We start from the raw sequence: 19,459 nt of genomic DNA, 5'->3' as shown, positions 1-19,459 counted from the left end.
AAAACCTGAAATTTAGAGTTACCCTATGATCTAATAATTCCAATCCTAGGTATATACTAAGAAAAACAGAAGCATATGCCCATACAAGAACGAGCACATGATTGTTCATAATATTATAGCCCAAGAGTAGAAACAACCCAAATGTCCACCAATGGATAAAGTGTGGTATATCCATATAATGAAATATTACTCAGCCATTAAAAATGATGAAGTACTGACACATGCTACAATATAGATGAAAAGTGAACAGTCAGACACAAAAGGCCACAGTATTATATGATCTAAAATGTCTAAAAAAGGCAAATCTATAGAAGGAGAAAATACATGCATAGTTACCACATAAAAGGGGAAGATGGGAAATGGGCAGTGACTGCTAATGAGTATAAAGGTTCCTTTCAGGGTGATGAAAAAACTGCTCTAAAATTAGCTAGTGATGTTGGCTGCAAAACTTTGAATAAACTGAACTGTGCATTTTTTAAAAGTGAGCTGTATGATATACAAATTAAATCTCAATAAATCTGTAATTTAAAAAACAGAATGACATGGAAAGGTTGAAAGGGACAGGGGCAGTGGCTCACACCTGTAATCCCAACACTTTGGGAGGCCAAGGCAGGCAGATCACTTGAGGGCAGGAGTTCAAGACAAGCCTGGCCAACATGGTAAAACCCCATCTCTACTCAAAGTACAAAAAATAGCTGGGTGTGATGGTACACAACAGTAATACTCAGGAGGGTGAAGCTACTCAGGAGACTGAAGCAGGAGGATCACTTGAACCCGGGAGGGGTATGTTACAGTGAGCCAATATCGCATCACTGCACTACAGCCTGGGTGATGGAGTGTGACTCTGTCTCAAAAAAAAAAAGGTTGAAAGTGAGGAGCTGGAATATAATATATACATAATTATTAATAAAAGTAACAAAAGAAACCTAATGTAACTATATTTAAGCAGACAGTAAGTCAAAAAGCATAATGAGAGATAAAAAGGGTGATTACTAAATGCTAAAAAAAAATTCACTCAGAAAGTATAATTGTCTTGACCTATTATCTAAAATATTAGTGCAATAATTTTGATGTTTGTCCCCTCCAAACTTCATGTTGAAATTTGATCCTCACTGTTGGGGGTGGGGCCTAATGGAAGGTGTTTGGGTTATAGGGGCAAATCCTTCATAAATGGATCAATGCGCTCCTTTGTGGGTGAGTTCTCAGTCTATTAATTCTCACTACAGTTGGTTGTTAAAAAGAGTCCTGCTGACTCCCCTTTGAGTGGAAGCATCCTGGGTCCCTCATCAGAAGCTGAGCAAATGCCAGCACGATTCTTCTTGTACAGCCTGTAGAACCCTGACCCAAATAAATCTTTACTTTATTAATTACTCAGTATTCCTTTATAGAAACACTAAATGAACTAAGACACGTAGCTTTAAAATATACAAAGTGAAAACACAGAATTACAAGTAGAAAATACTGAATCTACAGTCTTTTTACCTCTCTTAAAATTTCTCATACAATTTACTTCTCAAAAAATAATGAAGCAGAAAAAATACAGTAAATATGATAATTCAACCACACAAATAATAAGCCTAATATAATGAACATATATGAAAACTAGCATTGAATAATTAAAGAATACATATTGTTTCCAACCTTGAAACATTTATAAATTTGACCACCTACTGGGTCACAGAGGAAGTCTCAAAAATATTAAAGTAATCTCTATTTTACAGACCACATTCACTGACAAAAATGCAATAACATGTGAAGTGAAAACCCAAAAGGTAGCTAACTAAAATTTGTAATAAATTCATAGAAACCGAGATTGCACCACTGTACTCCACAGAGGGAGACCCCATCTCAAAAAAAAAAAGAATATTGAAATATTGTCTAAATCACTGACCTCCATCTCCAAAGACAATGTAGAACTATTTTTTCTATCTTGTTAGTAAGTATCATCTTAAATTATCTGCATGTTTGAATATAAAGTAAAAAGATTTACTGTAAGAGGAAATACGATTAAAAGATAACAACAAATGAAAAGTACTGTATTGTTACTAGTGGAAATACAATTAAACAGTTACCATAAATCACAGAGATTCCTGTTAAGAAAATAAATTCTTTTTCTACTTCGTTAAATATTCTACAGTGACTGAAATGAACAAGTCAGTATTTGCCAAAATGCTCTGTGCCTTGGTAGTATGAGCCTTTGATAAAATGTGATGGAGAAAAGCACAGAATTTGGTATAACAGGATCTAGAGTTGAATGCTTATTCTGGCACTTACTGGCTGTGTCACTTTTGGCAAGTCACTTGACCACTCCAATAGCCAGCAAGAGTCTGGTATAAACAATAAATATTTGTGGCCTAAATGACTATTTGGCATTTCAAGGTCTTCTTTTGTTAAATGATACCAAAAATTATTTACCTCAAAGTATTCGGGGGAAGAGAAAATAACATATCAGAAAATATCCAACTCTGCTTGCCAGTTAGTTGTTCAATCATTGTTTACTTCTGGACCAGTGTCCAGATTCTACCCTTTTTATTTACAGCATATGACTGAGGGAACTTAGCATTCTGATGTAGTAGGAGCTTGGGTAGTACACTAGTTTCCTAGGACTGATGGAACAAATTATCACAAACAGAAAAGCAAGAGAAATGTATTATCTTACAGTAATATAGGATAGAAGTCTGTATCTGGTGAGGACACTCATTAAACTTAGGGCCCATCTCCAAGATGATCTCATCTTACTATCCTTACCTTGATTAAGGATACATCTTAATGATTACATCTGCAAAGACCATTATTCCAAACAAGGTCGCATTCTAAGGTTCCAGATGGACATATATTTTGGGGGCCACTATTCAACCCACTACAGGTAGATACTATAATATTTACCTATCCCATCCCTTCCACTTCTCTCTCTACCGTTGAATAGCTGATTCTCCTATGTTGTCTAGCCTATTACTATTCAGAGTAATAGCCAGAATTAGCAATGCCTGGGAGCTTGATAGAAATGCAAATTTTTATGCCCACCCTAGGCCTACTGAATCAGATACTCTGGGAGTGGGTCCCAGGAATCTGTTTAAATAAGCTCCTTAGATGACTCTCAAGCAAATTAAAGTTTTTGAGGCACTAATTTAATGCTTCCCACCTATCCACGCAAATATAACACTATGTGTCATTGAGTTTAAATAAATCAAATAAGTATTAACGCTTTCCTTGTGGAGTGTAAAAAACAACGTGGTTATATGGAAAGACTCTCTCTCTCTCTCTCTCTCTATATATATACACATATATATATATACATATATATATACACATCTATATATACATATATATATACACATATATATATACATATATATACACACACACACACACAAAATGATAATTAGGATTGCTGACTGGAATGACAAATGACAGAATTGCCTTAATTGCAAAGGACAGAAAATCCATAGAACTGTGTTTACATTAGATTTATATAATCTGCGTAAACTGACTTGACATTGCCCATTTCCTTAAGTCACTATTCAGCTAAACGAAGTTTCCTTTTTTAATTTTTAAACAAAAAGAATAAGTCTGTTAGTTCTGCTAAATCTGAGGTTGTGAAATTTTGATTCAGTATTTTATGCTCAGGGAAGACATAAATATGTTTTGTAATCTTCTTTTGAGAGTAATTGTCAGTCAATAATCACTAAAGAGCTGCCTGCTTTGACAGAATTTCCAAAAGTGAATCTGTGTGCTTTGAATAATGTACACAAACTCCTTGTTAAAAGTTATCACATACAAGAAAAAGCCAACATCCTCATTTCCCTTTGAAAAATCTGCTTAGAATAAGGATGAAAACTAGTTACATGTAGCACTGCACATGATGGTTATTACTTAATCTGAGTATCCAGAGAGTAGAGATAATATAGTTAAGTCTTTGGGCCTAGACAATGATTGCTTTCAACTTTCCTTTGAAAAGGAGGGGAGGATTAAAATGATCATTTGCTGGCCCTATTTTAGACACTATTTCAATAGAAAGAACACAAATCTAGTGTTTCTTATATAAATGTCAATCATCAGTTGCTACATGCTCCAGTCTAGTCAACCTTTAGTAGAGTTCTTCATTCCTGTGAGATTTGAACAGACCAGTCCCTGACAATATGACTTATATCTTGCTGTTCCCTGCGCTCTCTTCTTCAGTCATGTGTAAGTTTACAATAAAGCACTGTGGATTTCTCTGCTTTGAGGGGCTTATCAAAGAGAACACTAGAGTGTGTATTCAAGCAGTGAGCTGAGACACAAGACAGCACTTTCCCTAAAAATAGCAGTTGATCACCAGCCCACCTTAAACAAAAGGCATAAAAGGCCTTTGATTAACACTTAACAATCCTGGCTGAGAACAGGAGTACCAGGAAACTTCAAGGAGCTCTATGATTTGGTGCTTCACTGATAGTTTTTAAAGCCTTACATTTATTTTTTAGTGGTCTTTGACTATATATACCAGAGATAGACCATGAAAATCCAAGTATTTCTTTTTGTAATAGAACAGATTTCACTTATAATTATAAAGAGTTTAAGAATACTAAGGACTAATCCAGACAGGGTGTCCAGGGAGGGACAAACCCCATGGAAAGCAGAATTTGTGACACAGTTGCTTAGCTGATTGAATAAAGCCAGTAAATTAGATTATCTGCTCTCTAATTGTAGGCTGAAAATCCAAATCAGTTGAAACAATTCCTACTTGGGTACAGTTTCTTCCTAAAGCCAACAGGTATCTCAGCAAGGGGAATGTTGGGAGAAGATACTGTTTTTAGGGAAGACTTTCTAGAATCTATGTGTTTCAATTACATTCTAAAAAGCTGATGCAGAGAATATTCTGTGGTTATAGTATCTATATTATGCTGTTTTTCTGGACAAAAGAATGAATGTCAAGTGTTTCATTATTTGTTTTATAATTTTCCTCCATATCGGCTAGAATAGTAAGGATAACCAGCCTGATTTTTCAACTCATGGATCATTGTCAAATGCTTTAAGCATTTACCTTCAGTAGAATGCATAAGATCTCTCTCATACATAGGAATAGACAGACTCTCCACAACAGCACAACTAAAACATTCAAAAAATTATTTTAAAAATGTTGTCTAGTGTGTAGGAGAGTATACGTTTAAGATGTATCTCTAATATAAACATTTCATGATGCAGCAAATTATTTCTGGAACAAAGTGAAAGAATTATTATTATTATTATTATCACTATTTAAGACAGGGTCTCACTCCTGTCACCCAAGCTAGAGTGCAGTGGCGCAATCTTGGCTCACTACAGCCTGAACTTCCCAGGCTCAGGGGATCCTTCCACCTCAGCCTGAGTAGCTGGGACCACAGATGCACACCACCACACCTGGCATAATTTTTGTATTTTTAGTAGAGACAAAGTTTCACCATGTTACTCAGGCTTGTCTTGAACTCCCGGGCTCAAACGATCCACCCGCCTCAGCCTTCCAAAGTGCAATGATTATAAGCATGAGCCACCCTGCTTGGCAAAGTAGAGGTATTAACTACATAAACAAAAAGACAAATAGCATCTCAAAGTCATTATAATTTTAAATAATTTTAGAAGTAGTAATTTATAGGTTTTTAAGGAAAGAAAATAGGTCTGTGTCATTTAACATAAATGAAAAGTTGAAAGACTTGTGGACAAAAGCCAAATGCTCATAAATTTGAAACTGTAGGCCTGAATTCTGCTATAAGCCAATTTTCTTTTCACTGACATTGTATTTTTTCTGGTGATATCTCTCCCCTTTGCAAGTAGAATAGTAGTGTAACTATTAGGCATAGAAAAAATCACTTAATATAACTAGTGTAATTGCTACAATCCATAAAATACAAACTCATTATTCAAATTCCTATTCTATATTATATCAATAACCTATTGATAGGTACTACTGGTTTTGGTTTTAATGGAATGGAGTGAAGATGATGATGGTGAGCAAGAAATATTCCAGACTTCAGAGGAAACTCAGATTCATTTTGTGTGGAGTCTGAAGTTGGAAATAGGACTTATGTGTCTCTGAATCAGAGAGAAAAGATTACACTTGTACTAAATACAATCAGCAAAATGCATTGAAGAAAACTGCATACCACAACCGTAGGTCCAAATAACAAAGGACAACATCTGGCAACTGTTCACCATTTGATAACTGGTATTTGAGGAAGATTTTGTTTCTTAAAAAAAGGGCAGCCACATTTTGTGGAATCATATTTCTTGCTTTCTGGTTCAAAGTTGAAATATAGAATAGAAAATAGGGAGAGTTATGGTTGAAAAGTTTCAAATTTTTAGAATCTGCAGCACCAGATTTTAAGTATCATCAAATTCAAATTCCAAGTAAAATAATCTAAACTGACTTTTTAAATGGACATTATGTATAGAGAAAAATTAATACAAAACTAGTCATTATAAACAGTGACATTCAAAAAGGATACTTTTGTGTTTCCTTTTTAGTAACAAGGATGAAAAGAAGTTTTAAATGACTAGAGAAAATCACTGATAGATAAACCTCAATGTTTATTTACCAAAAACCAGATTTACATAATTAAACTCTGAATTTTCTCAGACAAACCACTCACTGCCCTGGGAAAAAAAACACTGGTTTAGGAAGGCATCACTATACCTCTCTCCACTTCTACTTTCTTAGAACAGCCCCTTACAACTCAACTGCAACCCTAGCAACAATAAGCAGGCCAGCAGCCCTGTGGATGGAAAAACTTCCCCTTATAGCTAGTTGCTAGCCAACATTTCTTATACTACATGCCCTGTGAACTTGGGAAATAGTGCGGTCTTCACACTATAGCATACTATTGTTTTCTCTCCAGGGGAGAAAAACAAAGGAGTTTTCAACTCTGCTATACTCATCCTTGACACGCATTTACCCTGTACTCCTCAGCTCCTCCCACTCCCATTGGCCATTTTGTGAAAACCACAAGTAGGCAGTTTGGCTGAAGTCAGATCCATCAAGCGAAAATCAAATACAAAAAAGGGTTAAGGAAATATATAAGTCTCAACGAAGACTTTTTCTTCTTTGTTTAAGGAGCAAATACAATAATCTGCACCAGAAAATTGGTATTCTGAAGCAAGGGATCTTTGCTTGCCTTCATAAATGGTGTGTAAAAGGATTTGGAATAACAGATTTATCTATTTTCTCTAATTGTAATATTTTACTACTAATTGTTATCCTATAGAACTCCTATAGACTTTAATTCAAGATAAAAGAAGTAAATCTTGCAATTTAATCAAGCAGGGTTAGTTATGAAGTTACTAAAGAGTATCTTGTTAAAATCACCCTCTGGAAGGGCCTTTTAATACTGCCTTATAAGGAGGCAGTTTCCCTCTACAGATTTTGAGCATAGGGCAAATGAAATTAGTATGAAAACAACTTTCTGGTGGGGTGTGGGTGGCTCATGCCTGTAATCCCAGCACTACAGGAGGCCAAGGTGGGAGGATTATTTGAGCCCAGGAGTACCTTGTCTCTACAAAAAAAATACAAAAATTAGCCAGACAAGGTGGTGCACACTTACGGTCCCAGGTACTTGGGAGGCTGAGGCAGAAGGATCACTTAAGCCTAGGAGGTCAAGGCGTCAGTAATCCATCTGTGTTCACGCCAGTGTATGCCAGCCTGGGCAACAGCCTTGGCTCAAAAAAAGAAAAATGAACTTTGTATGTTAAGATTTACACTGATGATTTAAAGTAATAAATGGAGAAAATGGATAAATATTTACATTAGGAAACTTTCTGGGTAGGGAAAATTCTTTATTTTGATTAGGGATGGTAGTTTTATGAGTATATATATTTAAGAAAAATTCATCAAATTGTACACTTAAGATCTTTGCATTTCACTGTGTTTAAATTTTACTTCAATAAAAATTTAAATTATGAAAAAGGTGAGTCAAGTTGGCTAAATAAAATGTATAAGAGGCAGTCATTGTGGACTGTGCCCCTGCACTAGACCGCAATAATCCAGACCAAACTAGAATGGAGTCACTCACACTAGGTGTCATGTAATCAAACTGAACTGAGACATGAGCTAGTTTTCCAAAAACCAGAAGATTTCACAGCAACCAATAATAAGGGTCCCAGTCAATCTGAGCTGGCATAATAAGAAAGTATCTTCTGCTTTAAGCCACACAAGGAGAGTAACTTGAAGTAACCTGATGCTAACCAATCTAGTTTTTTTGCAGAATGCTGTTTCCTTCTTCCTACTGGAGCTGCCTTACAAAAGCTGATCATTCTGCTAATCCCAGTAGAGCACCCTTCTATTTCATAGATAAGATGCTGCCAGATTCATGAATCGCTAATAAAAGCCAATTCGATCTTTAAACTCAATTTGTTGAAAATTTCTTCTCTAAAAACTAAACAAAACAAAACAAAACTATATTAATAGTACTGAAAATGGCAAAATGGTGATGGAATACCTGAATGATTCAAGTTGGGGGGACACTGGCCTATGGAAAGGTGAATAATGCCCACAAAGTAGAATATAAAAGGAAATTAAATGAATTTTGAAACCTGACTGTGACTCTTCCCAAGGGGTTCTGCTCCTTGCTATTCTTTTCTGAGATTTTTCTCTGCCTAGGGCTAGAACCCAGCAGTAGGGATCTGCTATAATATATTTATCTTCTGGGAAGGATGCATATAAAGCTAAATAAATTAAGTGAGTTGCAGTACATGAATTCCATATTAATAGGAAGCTTAGCAATTAACACAAATATCCAGACATCTAGTCATAAAATGTAAGCAACTTATCCTGTTAATTGGGCTAATGAAAATTTTCTGCTTGTTACGGAAATTTTTTGTAACAACTTTGGAGAGAAATACTTTTTATCAGAAAACATAATAGCTGAAATTCCTCATACTGAAATGTATAAATCAAGAAAGTGGTCCTTAATTTTGTTGTTCAAATAGTAAGTTAAGTTATTGGTATTAATAAGTTTTAGGGAAAAAGATACACATAATTTCTGTATGTAAGCAAAAAATTAACAAGTAGATCCTTTTCCAGTTAGTAATAATATCTGGGATAGAGTTAATTAGAAATATGTAAAATTCTTTATTGAAAAAATGAAAAAATGAATAGAGAATCATACTATGTTTCTACATGGATGCATTTAATATTATAAATATGAAATTTTTCCCTAAATTGGTACATAGATTTTTTTTACCTCATGTTATAGCAACAACAACAAGTTATGATGTAAACTGGCAACAACATCTTTATTATACTAATACTTGTCAATGACAATTATGGCATTTGCAAGCACTGATGATGAGAACACTTCAACATAATCCTTCTACTGGGAAGTGTCCTTAAAAAAACAATTCAACAAATAGGGTAGGAGAGAAAGCTATACTGATGAAGCTTTTCATCAGTTTTACCAACAAAAATAGAAGAAAGGTTAAGTGAATTGTGAAACATACTTTATATTAATAAACAAGCAGTCTTTTAAAGTATGTCAAAAAAAAAAAAACACTGAATGCCCCAAAAGAGACAATTTTACTATATAAATACAGAAAAGGAACTACAAAACATTTAAAAGGAAAATCAGAAAATGTTTGTAACATATTGACAAATTATTAATAACTAATAAGAGTGTCCATGCCTACAAATCAATCAGAAAAAATATAAGCCCAAGAAAAAATAGGTAAGGGTATAATTAGGCAATTTTCAGAAGAAAACCTAGGCAAATACCATTTAGGAAATAGGCATGGGCAAAGACTTCATGACTAAAACACCAAAAGCAATGGCAACAAAAGTCAGAGTTGACAAATGGGATCTAATTAAACTAAACAGCTTCTGAACAGCAACAGAAACGATCATCAGAGTTAACAGGCAACCTACAGAACTGGAGAAATTTCTTGCAATCCATCCATCTGACAAAGGGCTAATATCCAGAATCTACAAGGAACTTAAACAAATTTACAAGAAAAAAACAACCATCCACATCAAAAAAGTTGGGTGAAGGATATGAACAGACACTTCTCAAAAGAAGACATTTATGCGGCCAACAAACATATGAAAAAAAGCTCATCATCACTGGTCATTAGAGAAATGCAAATCAAAATCACAATGAGATATCATCTCATGCCAGTTAGAATGGCGATCATTAAAAAGTCAGGAAACAACAGATGCTGGAGAAGAGGTGGACACTTTTACACTGTTTACACTTTTACACTGTTGGTGGGAGTATAAATTAGTTCAACCATTGTGGAAGACAGTGAGGGGAATCTTCAAGGAATTAGACCCAGAAATACCATTTGACCCAGCAATCCCATTACTGGATATATACCCAAAGGATTATATATAATTCTACTATGAAGACACATGCACATGTATGTTTATTTATGCACTGTTTACAATAAGAAAGACTTGGCCCATGGCACTGACCCGAGAACAGTACTGCCTTTGTTAAGAAAAACTGGTACAAATAAAGCAATATATAGAAACATTAGTTATCATCTTTATAGTCTTTGATTCTAAATATCATTTAGCAAAGATTAAAATAAACCTATCCACATTAACAATACTGCACTACTTCACATATTCCTGTCTAAATCTCCAGATGAACACACAAGACCTATATCCTTTCTTTTACAAAGGGCAACCTTGTTTTCTATGATACTGAATTCCTCTCTGCAAAGGAGCTGAACAATATTCAGCCAGTGAACAGCCAAGATTCCTTTTATAAGCCAAAAAGCAAAAAGATAAAACAACACCTGATTTTAGAAGGACTCATAAAATGTATATATTCAGAATACAAACACGATGCCCATCCTTTGCCTAATCATCTATAGATACATGCCCAACATCCTTTTCTGTTCCTCGAGGTTACACTTGACCTTCCCTGGGTCTGCTCTGCTTCACCACTCAACATGGGAAATCTCACCATAGGCTTTTCGTTCTATCATAATTCCTTTTTATTGTGGCACTAGTATATGTCCACAGGTATTTGTTTTAGGCACCAACTCTTTCTCTTTATTTAGTGGTAAGAACATCATCTCTTGAGGAGAATGTCAAGGTTCATCCTATCTCAACCAAGTTTTTGACAATAAGTAGAGTTAAACAACTCTCTGAATACAATATTCAGAATAATGTATTACATTTTAATAATTCTTTAAAAATGCTGCTGACAATTTTCATTTAAAACATTCCAGGTTTAGAAAATTCATTAAGATGGCTGATACTGTTCTCTACTTAAGTTTAAGGTAGATGCCATGTTGAGCAGTAAATTCTACTTAAATTTTCTATGAGACTGTGTACACACATTACAGTAATATAGTATATAAAACTATTTTAGTATATGAGTATGTATATGAAATATAATTTAAGTAAAAGCACTCATTTACTTGTTTACTTACAGTTCTCTATTGTTCTAATTTCTGATAGTCCTATAACATTAATATAAGTAAACCATAAATATTAATTTCCTCATATTAACCTAAGAAAGGAAACATACTGAAGTAACATTTAGAAGAAAAGTGGATTGTATGTCATTGTTTTTAAATAATTTAATTTTCTTTAAAGAATAGTGTTAAATGAAATTTGAAGTTTGTATATTTTATATAATAAAACACAATCTTACCCATTTCTTGGCCAGTGCAGCAACTTTGTCATGTGTTTTGGATTTATCTGTAAGACATTGAAACATGGCTGCTTCAAAAAGGTGCCTATGTTCCTGTTCAAATAAATACTGAGTTACACAATGAGAATTTTCTACTTTCTCATTACTACTATAACATTATTTTGTTCCAGTTGTCCCTTTAATTAATATGCTAATACACTGAGCTTCCCATTGTTTAGTAGAGCAATGCAATCCAAAAGTAATAATATGCACATTTTTATACTTATTTGGCAAATCTCCTCTCTTAAAGTTGGTTAGTTGGATGTCCTCAAGTTGGTGTCTAGTATGTCTGATTTCTAGTTCTGGGGAGCTTGTGTGCTCTGGAGCATATAGGATGTAGAATTGAATCCCAACTGCCTCCATTTTCTTTTTTTTTTTTTCTTTCTTTTTTTGAGACGGAGTCTTGCTCTGTCGCCCGGGCTGGAGTGCAGTGGGGCCAGATCTCAGCTCACTGCAAGCTCCGCCTCCCGGGTTTACGCCATTCTCCTGCCTCAGCCTCCCGAGTAGCTGGGACTACAGGCGCCCGTCACCTCGCCCAGCTAGTTTTTTGTATTTTTAGTAGTGACGGGGTTTCACCGTGTTAGCCAGGATGGTCTCGATCTCCTGACCTCGTGATCCGCCCGTCTCAGCCTCCCAAAGTGCTGGGATTACAGGCTTGAGCCACCGCGCCCGGCTCTGCCTCCATTTTCATTATCTATCTATTATATGCTGGACATGGGACAAGGACTTTATATAGATATCTTATTTAATTCTCACTATAACCTTGTAAAGTACGCAGTCTCTCCTCACTTCACAGCTGAGGTAAATAATGTATCCTGCCTGAGGTCATGCAGCTTGGCCAGAACCATCTGATCACAAACCTCTAATTTTTCCAGAATGTCTGTCATCTCCATTTGGGACCACTGAGCTACCAACAGTGCCTCAGAGAAAGACTCAGCAAGAATGGAAACTACTAGTACATTTTCTCATTATACCACTCCTAAATTTAGTACATTTCCTCATTATGCCACTCCTAAAAACAGAATAATTAGTAACCAAATAGTTCATAAAAAGCTATCCCAGGATATTATTTTGAGACATGCTAAAGCGTGTATGTGTGTATATGTACCTATTGGTTACGACTGTTGTCATAAAATATAGAAACTCAGAGGAACAGGTTACTATATTCATTCCTACAACTGGCTGGTCACATGTAAACTATCCTCTTTCCTATATCCAGCTGTATACTTGAGATGATCCCTCTTTCTGGAACACCCTTTCTCTCCATTGATGAATGTATAAGGTTATGTGCCACTACAGATATTCCTCTGATTAGGATAAAACTCCACCTCTTTTGTAAAATCATAGTCATATTAAGCCATGAAACTTTCTTCTTTGTATTATGCTTAGTTACGAACATGTCTAAGTATTCTGTGACTAGAATATTCCTCAAAAGCAGGGACCACATTTTATATGCAGTAAGTGTTCAATATTACTTATAATTAAAAATGTATATGTATTTCATCCAAAATCTCCTATGAATCTGAAATATACATTTTACCTGAAAAAAATTACTGTAATGTATTAATTAAAATATATTGATCATTTACTTGGTATCAGCTACTATACAGACAGTGGAAGATATAAAACAATGCACATGCTCTTAGACTCTCTTTATTTATAAACCAGGGGTAATAATTATTTTTCTTAAACTTTTAGTTTCAAGGGTACATGCACTTGTTTGCTATACAGATACATTGTGTGTTGTGGGGTTTGGTGTACATATTATTTTATCACCCAGGTAGTAAGCATAGTACCCAATAGGTAGTTTTTCAATCCTCACCCTCTTTCCACCTTCCACTCTCAAGTAGGCCCCAGTGTCTATTGTTTCCTTTTTTGTGATCACGTGTACTCAATGTTTAGTTCTCACTTATAAGTGACAACATGCAGTGCTTGATTGTCTGTTCCTACATTATCTTGCTTAGGATAATGGCCTCCAGTCCCAACCATGTTGCTGAAAGGACATTATCTTGTTCTTTTACATGACTGCATAGTATTCCATAGTGAATATGTACCATATTTTCTTTATCCAGTCTACAGTTAATGGGCATCTAAGTTAATTCCATGTCTTTGCTATTGAAAATAGTGCTGCAATGAACATATGTGTGCATATATCTTCATGGTAGAATGATTTATATTTCTACGGGCATATATCGCAAAAATGGGATTCCCGGGTCAAATGATGGTTCAGTTTTAAGTTCTTTGAAAAATTGTCAAACTGCTTTGCACAGTCACTGAACTAAATTACATTACCACAAGTAGTATATAGCATTCCCTTTGCTCTGCAACCTCGCCAGTATTTGTTATCTTTTGACTTTGTATTAATAACCATTCTGACTGGTGTGCGATAATATCTCATTATGGTTTTGATTTGCATTTCTCTAAGGGCCAGTGATGTTGAGCATTTTTTCATATGCTCATTAGCCACATATATGTCTTCTTTTGAAAAGTGTTTGTTCATGTCCTTTGCCCACTTTTTAATGGGGTTATTTTTTGCTTATTATCAATGCTGGACATCAGACGTTTTTCAGATGCAGAGTTTGCAAATATTTTCTCCCATTCTGTGGACTGTCTATTTACTCTGTTGATAGTTTCCTTTGTTGTAAAAAGCTCTTTAGTTTAATTAGGTCCAGGAGTAAAAATGATTACCTCACTAGTATATTGTGAGATTTAAATAGAATAAGCTACTTAATTAAAACTCCTAAAACAATGTCTGAAGATAACAGATAATCAACAAATATTCACTTCCATTTTAGCTAATAGACATGGGGTGTGTGTGTGTGTGTGTGTGTGTGTGTGTGAAAGAGAGAAAGAAAGACAGAGAGAGATCTTGATCTTTGGAATACTAGGAAAAACACTTCAGTGATTATATATTTCACTACTGTATCATCTTTTTAGGTGACTCTACCATTCTTCCATCTAAATAATTATTTTTCTCTTTTTAACATAGTTGGAAATAATTGATGAGTAATAATAAAATAGCAACATGTTTCAAGAAATAGGAAAAAATAAGATCACAAAAATCTCATAGTATATTTTGGGATTAATGATGTGTAAAGGGCCCAGTAGAACCTTACAGTAATAACAAGATGCAATAAGTTTTGTTGTATCTTAAAAAAAAGTAAATTTACTCTCTGTTCTTTTGAAAATCTCTAATAAGGATAGAAGTCATGATGAAATATCAATCATTAAAAATATTTAAAATTGAACAAAAAGAAACTCAAAAACTAAAATTGGAGTCTATGTATCTGGATGGGCAGAGAGAGTTAACCAAAATGGATGTTTGCTATGTTTCCTGTCAAAATATACCTCATTCTTACATAAATTTGCTAACATGGCAATGAATTGGGAACAGAAATATGTGAACTCTTGTTCAAGGAGCTTTTTATGTTCAAAAGTTATAAAAACCATCTTCCAATAAAAGTAGAGTATCTTGGAGAGTATCAAAAACCACATTGATTTTCAAATGCCTAAGGAAAATTCTTATGTAATACTTGAAACATTATGATCAGTAGTAATTTCTTTATTAATAATAACAGTAGGTCTATGTTCAACTTCAGCAAAAATTAACAGCCTTCTAAAAGCGAAATTTTCTCTTGTGAGAAAGATTTAATTTCCTTCCTTCAGAAATCTCTGCATGGAGGGACTCTCACCATAAAGAGTGAAAAGCAGTTAACAGGAAATGTAGATGTGGATAATGAAAAGGGCCTTCACTCCTCCTTTGAGCTATATCCAAGTCATATTTTTAAAGTGCAAAAGAGGAGCTGCTGGTAATAAATGAAAATGTTCTAAATGAGTAGAGGTGGTTATGACTCATGACCCAGAACAGATGTTATTGATTTTTTACTTACAATCATATTAGAGAGAAATACAAATATTAACATAATTCAATGATTTCTCTTCTTTAAATAATTTTTTTAAACCTTGTGTATTCATGGACTCTGAAAAAGTTGTCAGTTTTTGTTTGTTTAGCTGTGATAGCTGTGAGCATTTTCGTAAAAATGTAGAGGACATTCAGTTTCTGGTCTGGAATGTAAGGAGCTTAGAAGGTTGCCACTAGAGTCCAATAACATGTACAAAGGTGAGCAAAATGAAAAATGAACAACTCTTTTCAGATCCTTTGAAGAAGTAAGGTCACTGGGGAAACTGATATCCCCAGATTTGAAGAAAAAGACAGGTAAATACAGAGAATCACAACCCACCTGAGCAGGGTGGAAACTAGTATAGGGGTAGGAAAACATGAACTTCAATTGACAAACTTCTAGAAACTCTGTGGGAACAAGCCTGAGACAAAAACTCCAGGAGGACCTAGTCATGGTGGGAGGGGCACACTTTTGTTGAGTTTTACCCCAAGGAGCTCTACCAGGTTCTCACAGAGAAGATTAGGGAAATATCTCCTGGTTCCATCAAGGGGAGGAGAAAAGTAATCATTTTGAAAAAATCAGACCATTCTGTACTTCTTAGCAAGGCCTGCCCTGAGGAGAAAACTATTTTACCAGAGCCTAACCTATTGAGGGATTTTCAAAGCCTAATGCCAGCCTGACCTGGGGGAAGCAAAATACCCAACTCCAGCCCCTTCTAGCCATCCTTTACCATGTATGTAGGTGAAGAAAAAAAAAGGAAGTTGGAGGAAAGCCCTTATGAAGTTTACAGCCTAGGACTGAGACTTTATGATAGGAACACAGAATGTTTTCCCTCCCCTTCATGTCTTATCACGTACTGCTAAACTATCATGATTGCAGTTATTTTACCCGGAACATCATGCCCACCTTCTAATAAAAATTTATAAGGCATACTAAAAGACAAAAAAGAAAATTTGAAGAGAAAGAGCAAGCAGCAGGACCAGATCAAGATATGACAGGGATGATGGGATTATCAGCTCATGAATTTAAAACAACTATGATTAATGTGCTAAAAGCTGTAGTGTTAAAAGTAGATAACACGCAAGAACAGATGAGTAATGTAAGTAAAGAAATGAAAATTCTAAGAAAGATTCATAAGAAATACTTGAGAGCAAAAGTACTGAAACAGAAATGAAGAATGTGTTTGATACGCTCATCAGGAGACTCGACATAGCTAAGGAAACAATCTTTGCGCTTCAGGTATATCAATAAAAACCACCAAAACTAAAAAAACAGAAAAAGAGAAAATGCTGAAAAAAATAATAAAACAGTATATCCAAGAACTGTGTGACAACTAGAAAAGTATGACATACATGTAATAGACATACTAGAATGAAAAGAGATACAGGAACAAAAAAAAATTGACACAATAATAACTGATAATTTCCCCCAAATTAATATCAGATGCCAAACCATAGACCCAGAAGCTCAGGAAATACCAAGTAATATAAATGCCAAAAATCTACATGTCATATTCAAACTGCAGAAAATAAAAGATTAAAAATAAAATCTTGAAAAAAGTCAGAGAAAAAATCCACTTTACCAATAGAAGAGTAAATATAAGAATTACATCAAACTTTTCCCCAAAAACCACGCAATCGATAAAATAGTTGAGCAAAATAAAGTGTTGACAAAATAGCCCACCCACCTAGAATTCTACACTCTGAAATTACTTTTCTTTCTTTTTTTTTTCATTTAGATAACATATTTCCTACTTCGTTTTTTTTTTTTTTTTCTTTTGAGATAGGATCCTGCTCCGTACTCAGGTCAGAGTGCAGTGGCACAATCATGGCTCACTGTAGCCTCAACCTCCTGGGCTCAAGCTATACTCCCACTTCAGTCTCCTGCATAGGTGGGACTACAGATGAATACCTGGTTAATTTTTGAATTTTTTATAGAGATGGAATCTCACCATGTTGCCCAGGCTGGTCTCAAACTCTGAGCTCAAGTGATCCTCCTGCCTCAGCCTCCTAAAGTGCTGGGATTACAGGCCTGAGCGACAATGCATGGCCTGTGAAATTATTTTTCAAAAGTAAAGGAGAAATAAAGACTTTCTCAGGCAAAAAAAAAAAAAAAAAAAGGAGGCATTTGTTGCCAATAGAACTGCCTTGCAAGGAATACTAAAAGAAGTTCTTCCGAGAGAAGAAAAATAATATAGGTTAGAAAGTCTGATCTGCACAAAGACAAGAAGAGCATTGAAAACTGACTAAGTAAAGGTAAAGTAAAAACTTTACTTTTCTTATTCTTAATTGATCTAACAGATAACAGTTTGTTTAAAATAATCATGATATACTTAATTACTTATGTTTATGCATACATCTTTTTGTGTGCATGCATATATGCTTATATATAAGTAAAATGAATGATATCAATGATAGCAGGGATGAGAAGGAAGAATTAGGCATAGTCTGTCATAAGATATTTGTACTACCCATGAAACAGGATAATTATTTGTAAGTGAGATTTGAATTAGCTGTAAATGTATATTGCAAACTCTAGGGCAACCACTAAAAAAAGTTTTGAAAAAGTATAACTGATAATTGGTATGCTAAGAGGGAAGAAAATGGAATTATTTAAAATCTCAAAATCACAAAGACAGGAAAAGAGTGAAAGACAAAAACAGTAACAAAGAAAAAGGGCACCACTAAAAATAGTTTTAAAAAAGTATAATTGATAATTGATATGTCAACAGGGAAGAAAATGTAATTATATAAAATCTCAAAATCACAAAGACAGAAAAAGACTAAAAGGCAAAAACAGTAACAAAGAAAAAGGGCAATAAATAGAAAATAATAATAAATATGACAACTATTAATCCGTGATATTAAAAATAATCATTTTAAATATTAATGGCCTAGAGGGATGAATTAAAAGAAAAGTATATCATGCTAACCCTAATGAAAAGGAAGTAGGAGGGGTTATATTAATTTGAAACATAGCAGACTTCAGAGCAAGGAAAGTTATCAAGAATAAAGAGGGTCATACAAAATAATAAAGAGGTCAATACTCCAAGAAGACTTGCAACCTTTAATGTACATGCACCTAACAACAGAGCATCAAAATATGAGAGGCAAAAACTGATGGAACTGTAGAGAGAAATAAATAAATCTACTATTATAGCTAGAGGCTTCAACAGCCCTCTGTCAGAAATGAACAAATCCAGCAAAAAGAAAATCAGTAAAGACACGGTTGAACTCAAAAGCACCATCAATCAACTGGATATATTTGACATCTGTAATCTACTTCATCCAACAACAGCAGAATACACATCCTTCTTGAGCCCACATGAAACATTCAGAAAAACAGACCACATTCTGGGCAATAAAAAATACCTTAACACATTTAAAAGAATAGATATAATACAATGTCTCCTTGCAGACCAAAATGGAATTAAGCCAGAAACTGGTAACAGAGAGATAGGTGGAAATTCAAAATACTTGGAGATTAAGGAACACACTTCTAAGTAACACACAGATCAAAGAAAAAAAAAAAACTCAAGAAAAATTTTAAAATATTTTGAACTAAATGAAAATGAAAGTACAACTTATCAATCACGGGATGCAGCAAAAGCAATGTTCAGAGGAAAATTTATAGCATTGAATTCATCTATTAGAAAAGAAAAAAGCTCTAAAATCAATAATCTAAGCTTCTACTTTGGAAATTAGAAGAAAAAGAGCAGGCTAAATCCAAAGTAAGCAGAAGAAAAAAAAATAAAAGAGCAGAAATCAATGAAATTGAAGACAGTAGATAGAGAAAAATCAATACAACCATAAGCTAATTCTTTGAAAGATCAGTAAAATTGATCACTAAAGAGAGGAAGGAAGGAAGGAAGGAAGGAAGGAAGGAAGGAAGGAAGGAAGGAAGGAAGGAAGG

General features: G+C 34.5%; 1 protein-coding gene across 1 annotated transcript in view; it reads right to left on the bottom strand.

The window, feature by feature from the left end:
* ZCWPW2 (zinc finger, CW type with PWWP domain 2) overlaps window positions 1-19,459 on the bottom strand; it is a 108,801-nt gene that overhangs the window by 20,197 nt on the left and 69,145 nt on the right. Inside the window, exon 4 of the mRNA XM_011961525.1 lies at window positions 11,607-11,653. Coding sequence (XP_011816915.1) covers window positions 11,607-11,653 — 47 coding nt within the window. The remainder of the gene's footprint in view (window positions 1-11,606; window positions 11,654-19,459) is intronic.

This window comes from Colobus angolensis, unplaced genomic scaffold (assembly GCF_000951035.1).
Source record: "Colobus angolensis palliatus isolate OR3802 unplaced genomic scaffold, Cang.pa_1.0 Scaffold56, whole genome shotgun sequence".
In the NCBI taxonomy this organism is placed as follows: Eukaryota; Metazoa; Chordata; class Mammalia; order Primates; family Cercopithecidae; genus Colobus; species Colobus angolensis.
The sequence above is the reverse complement of the archived record's forward strand: the minus strand, read 5'-3'. Positions and strand labels throughout refer to the sequence as shown.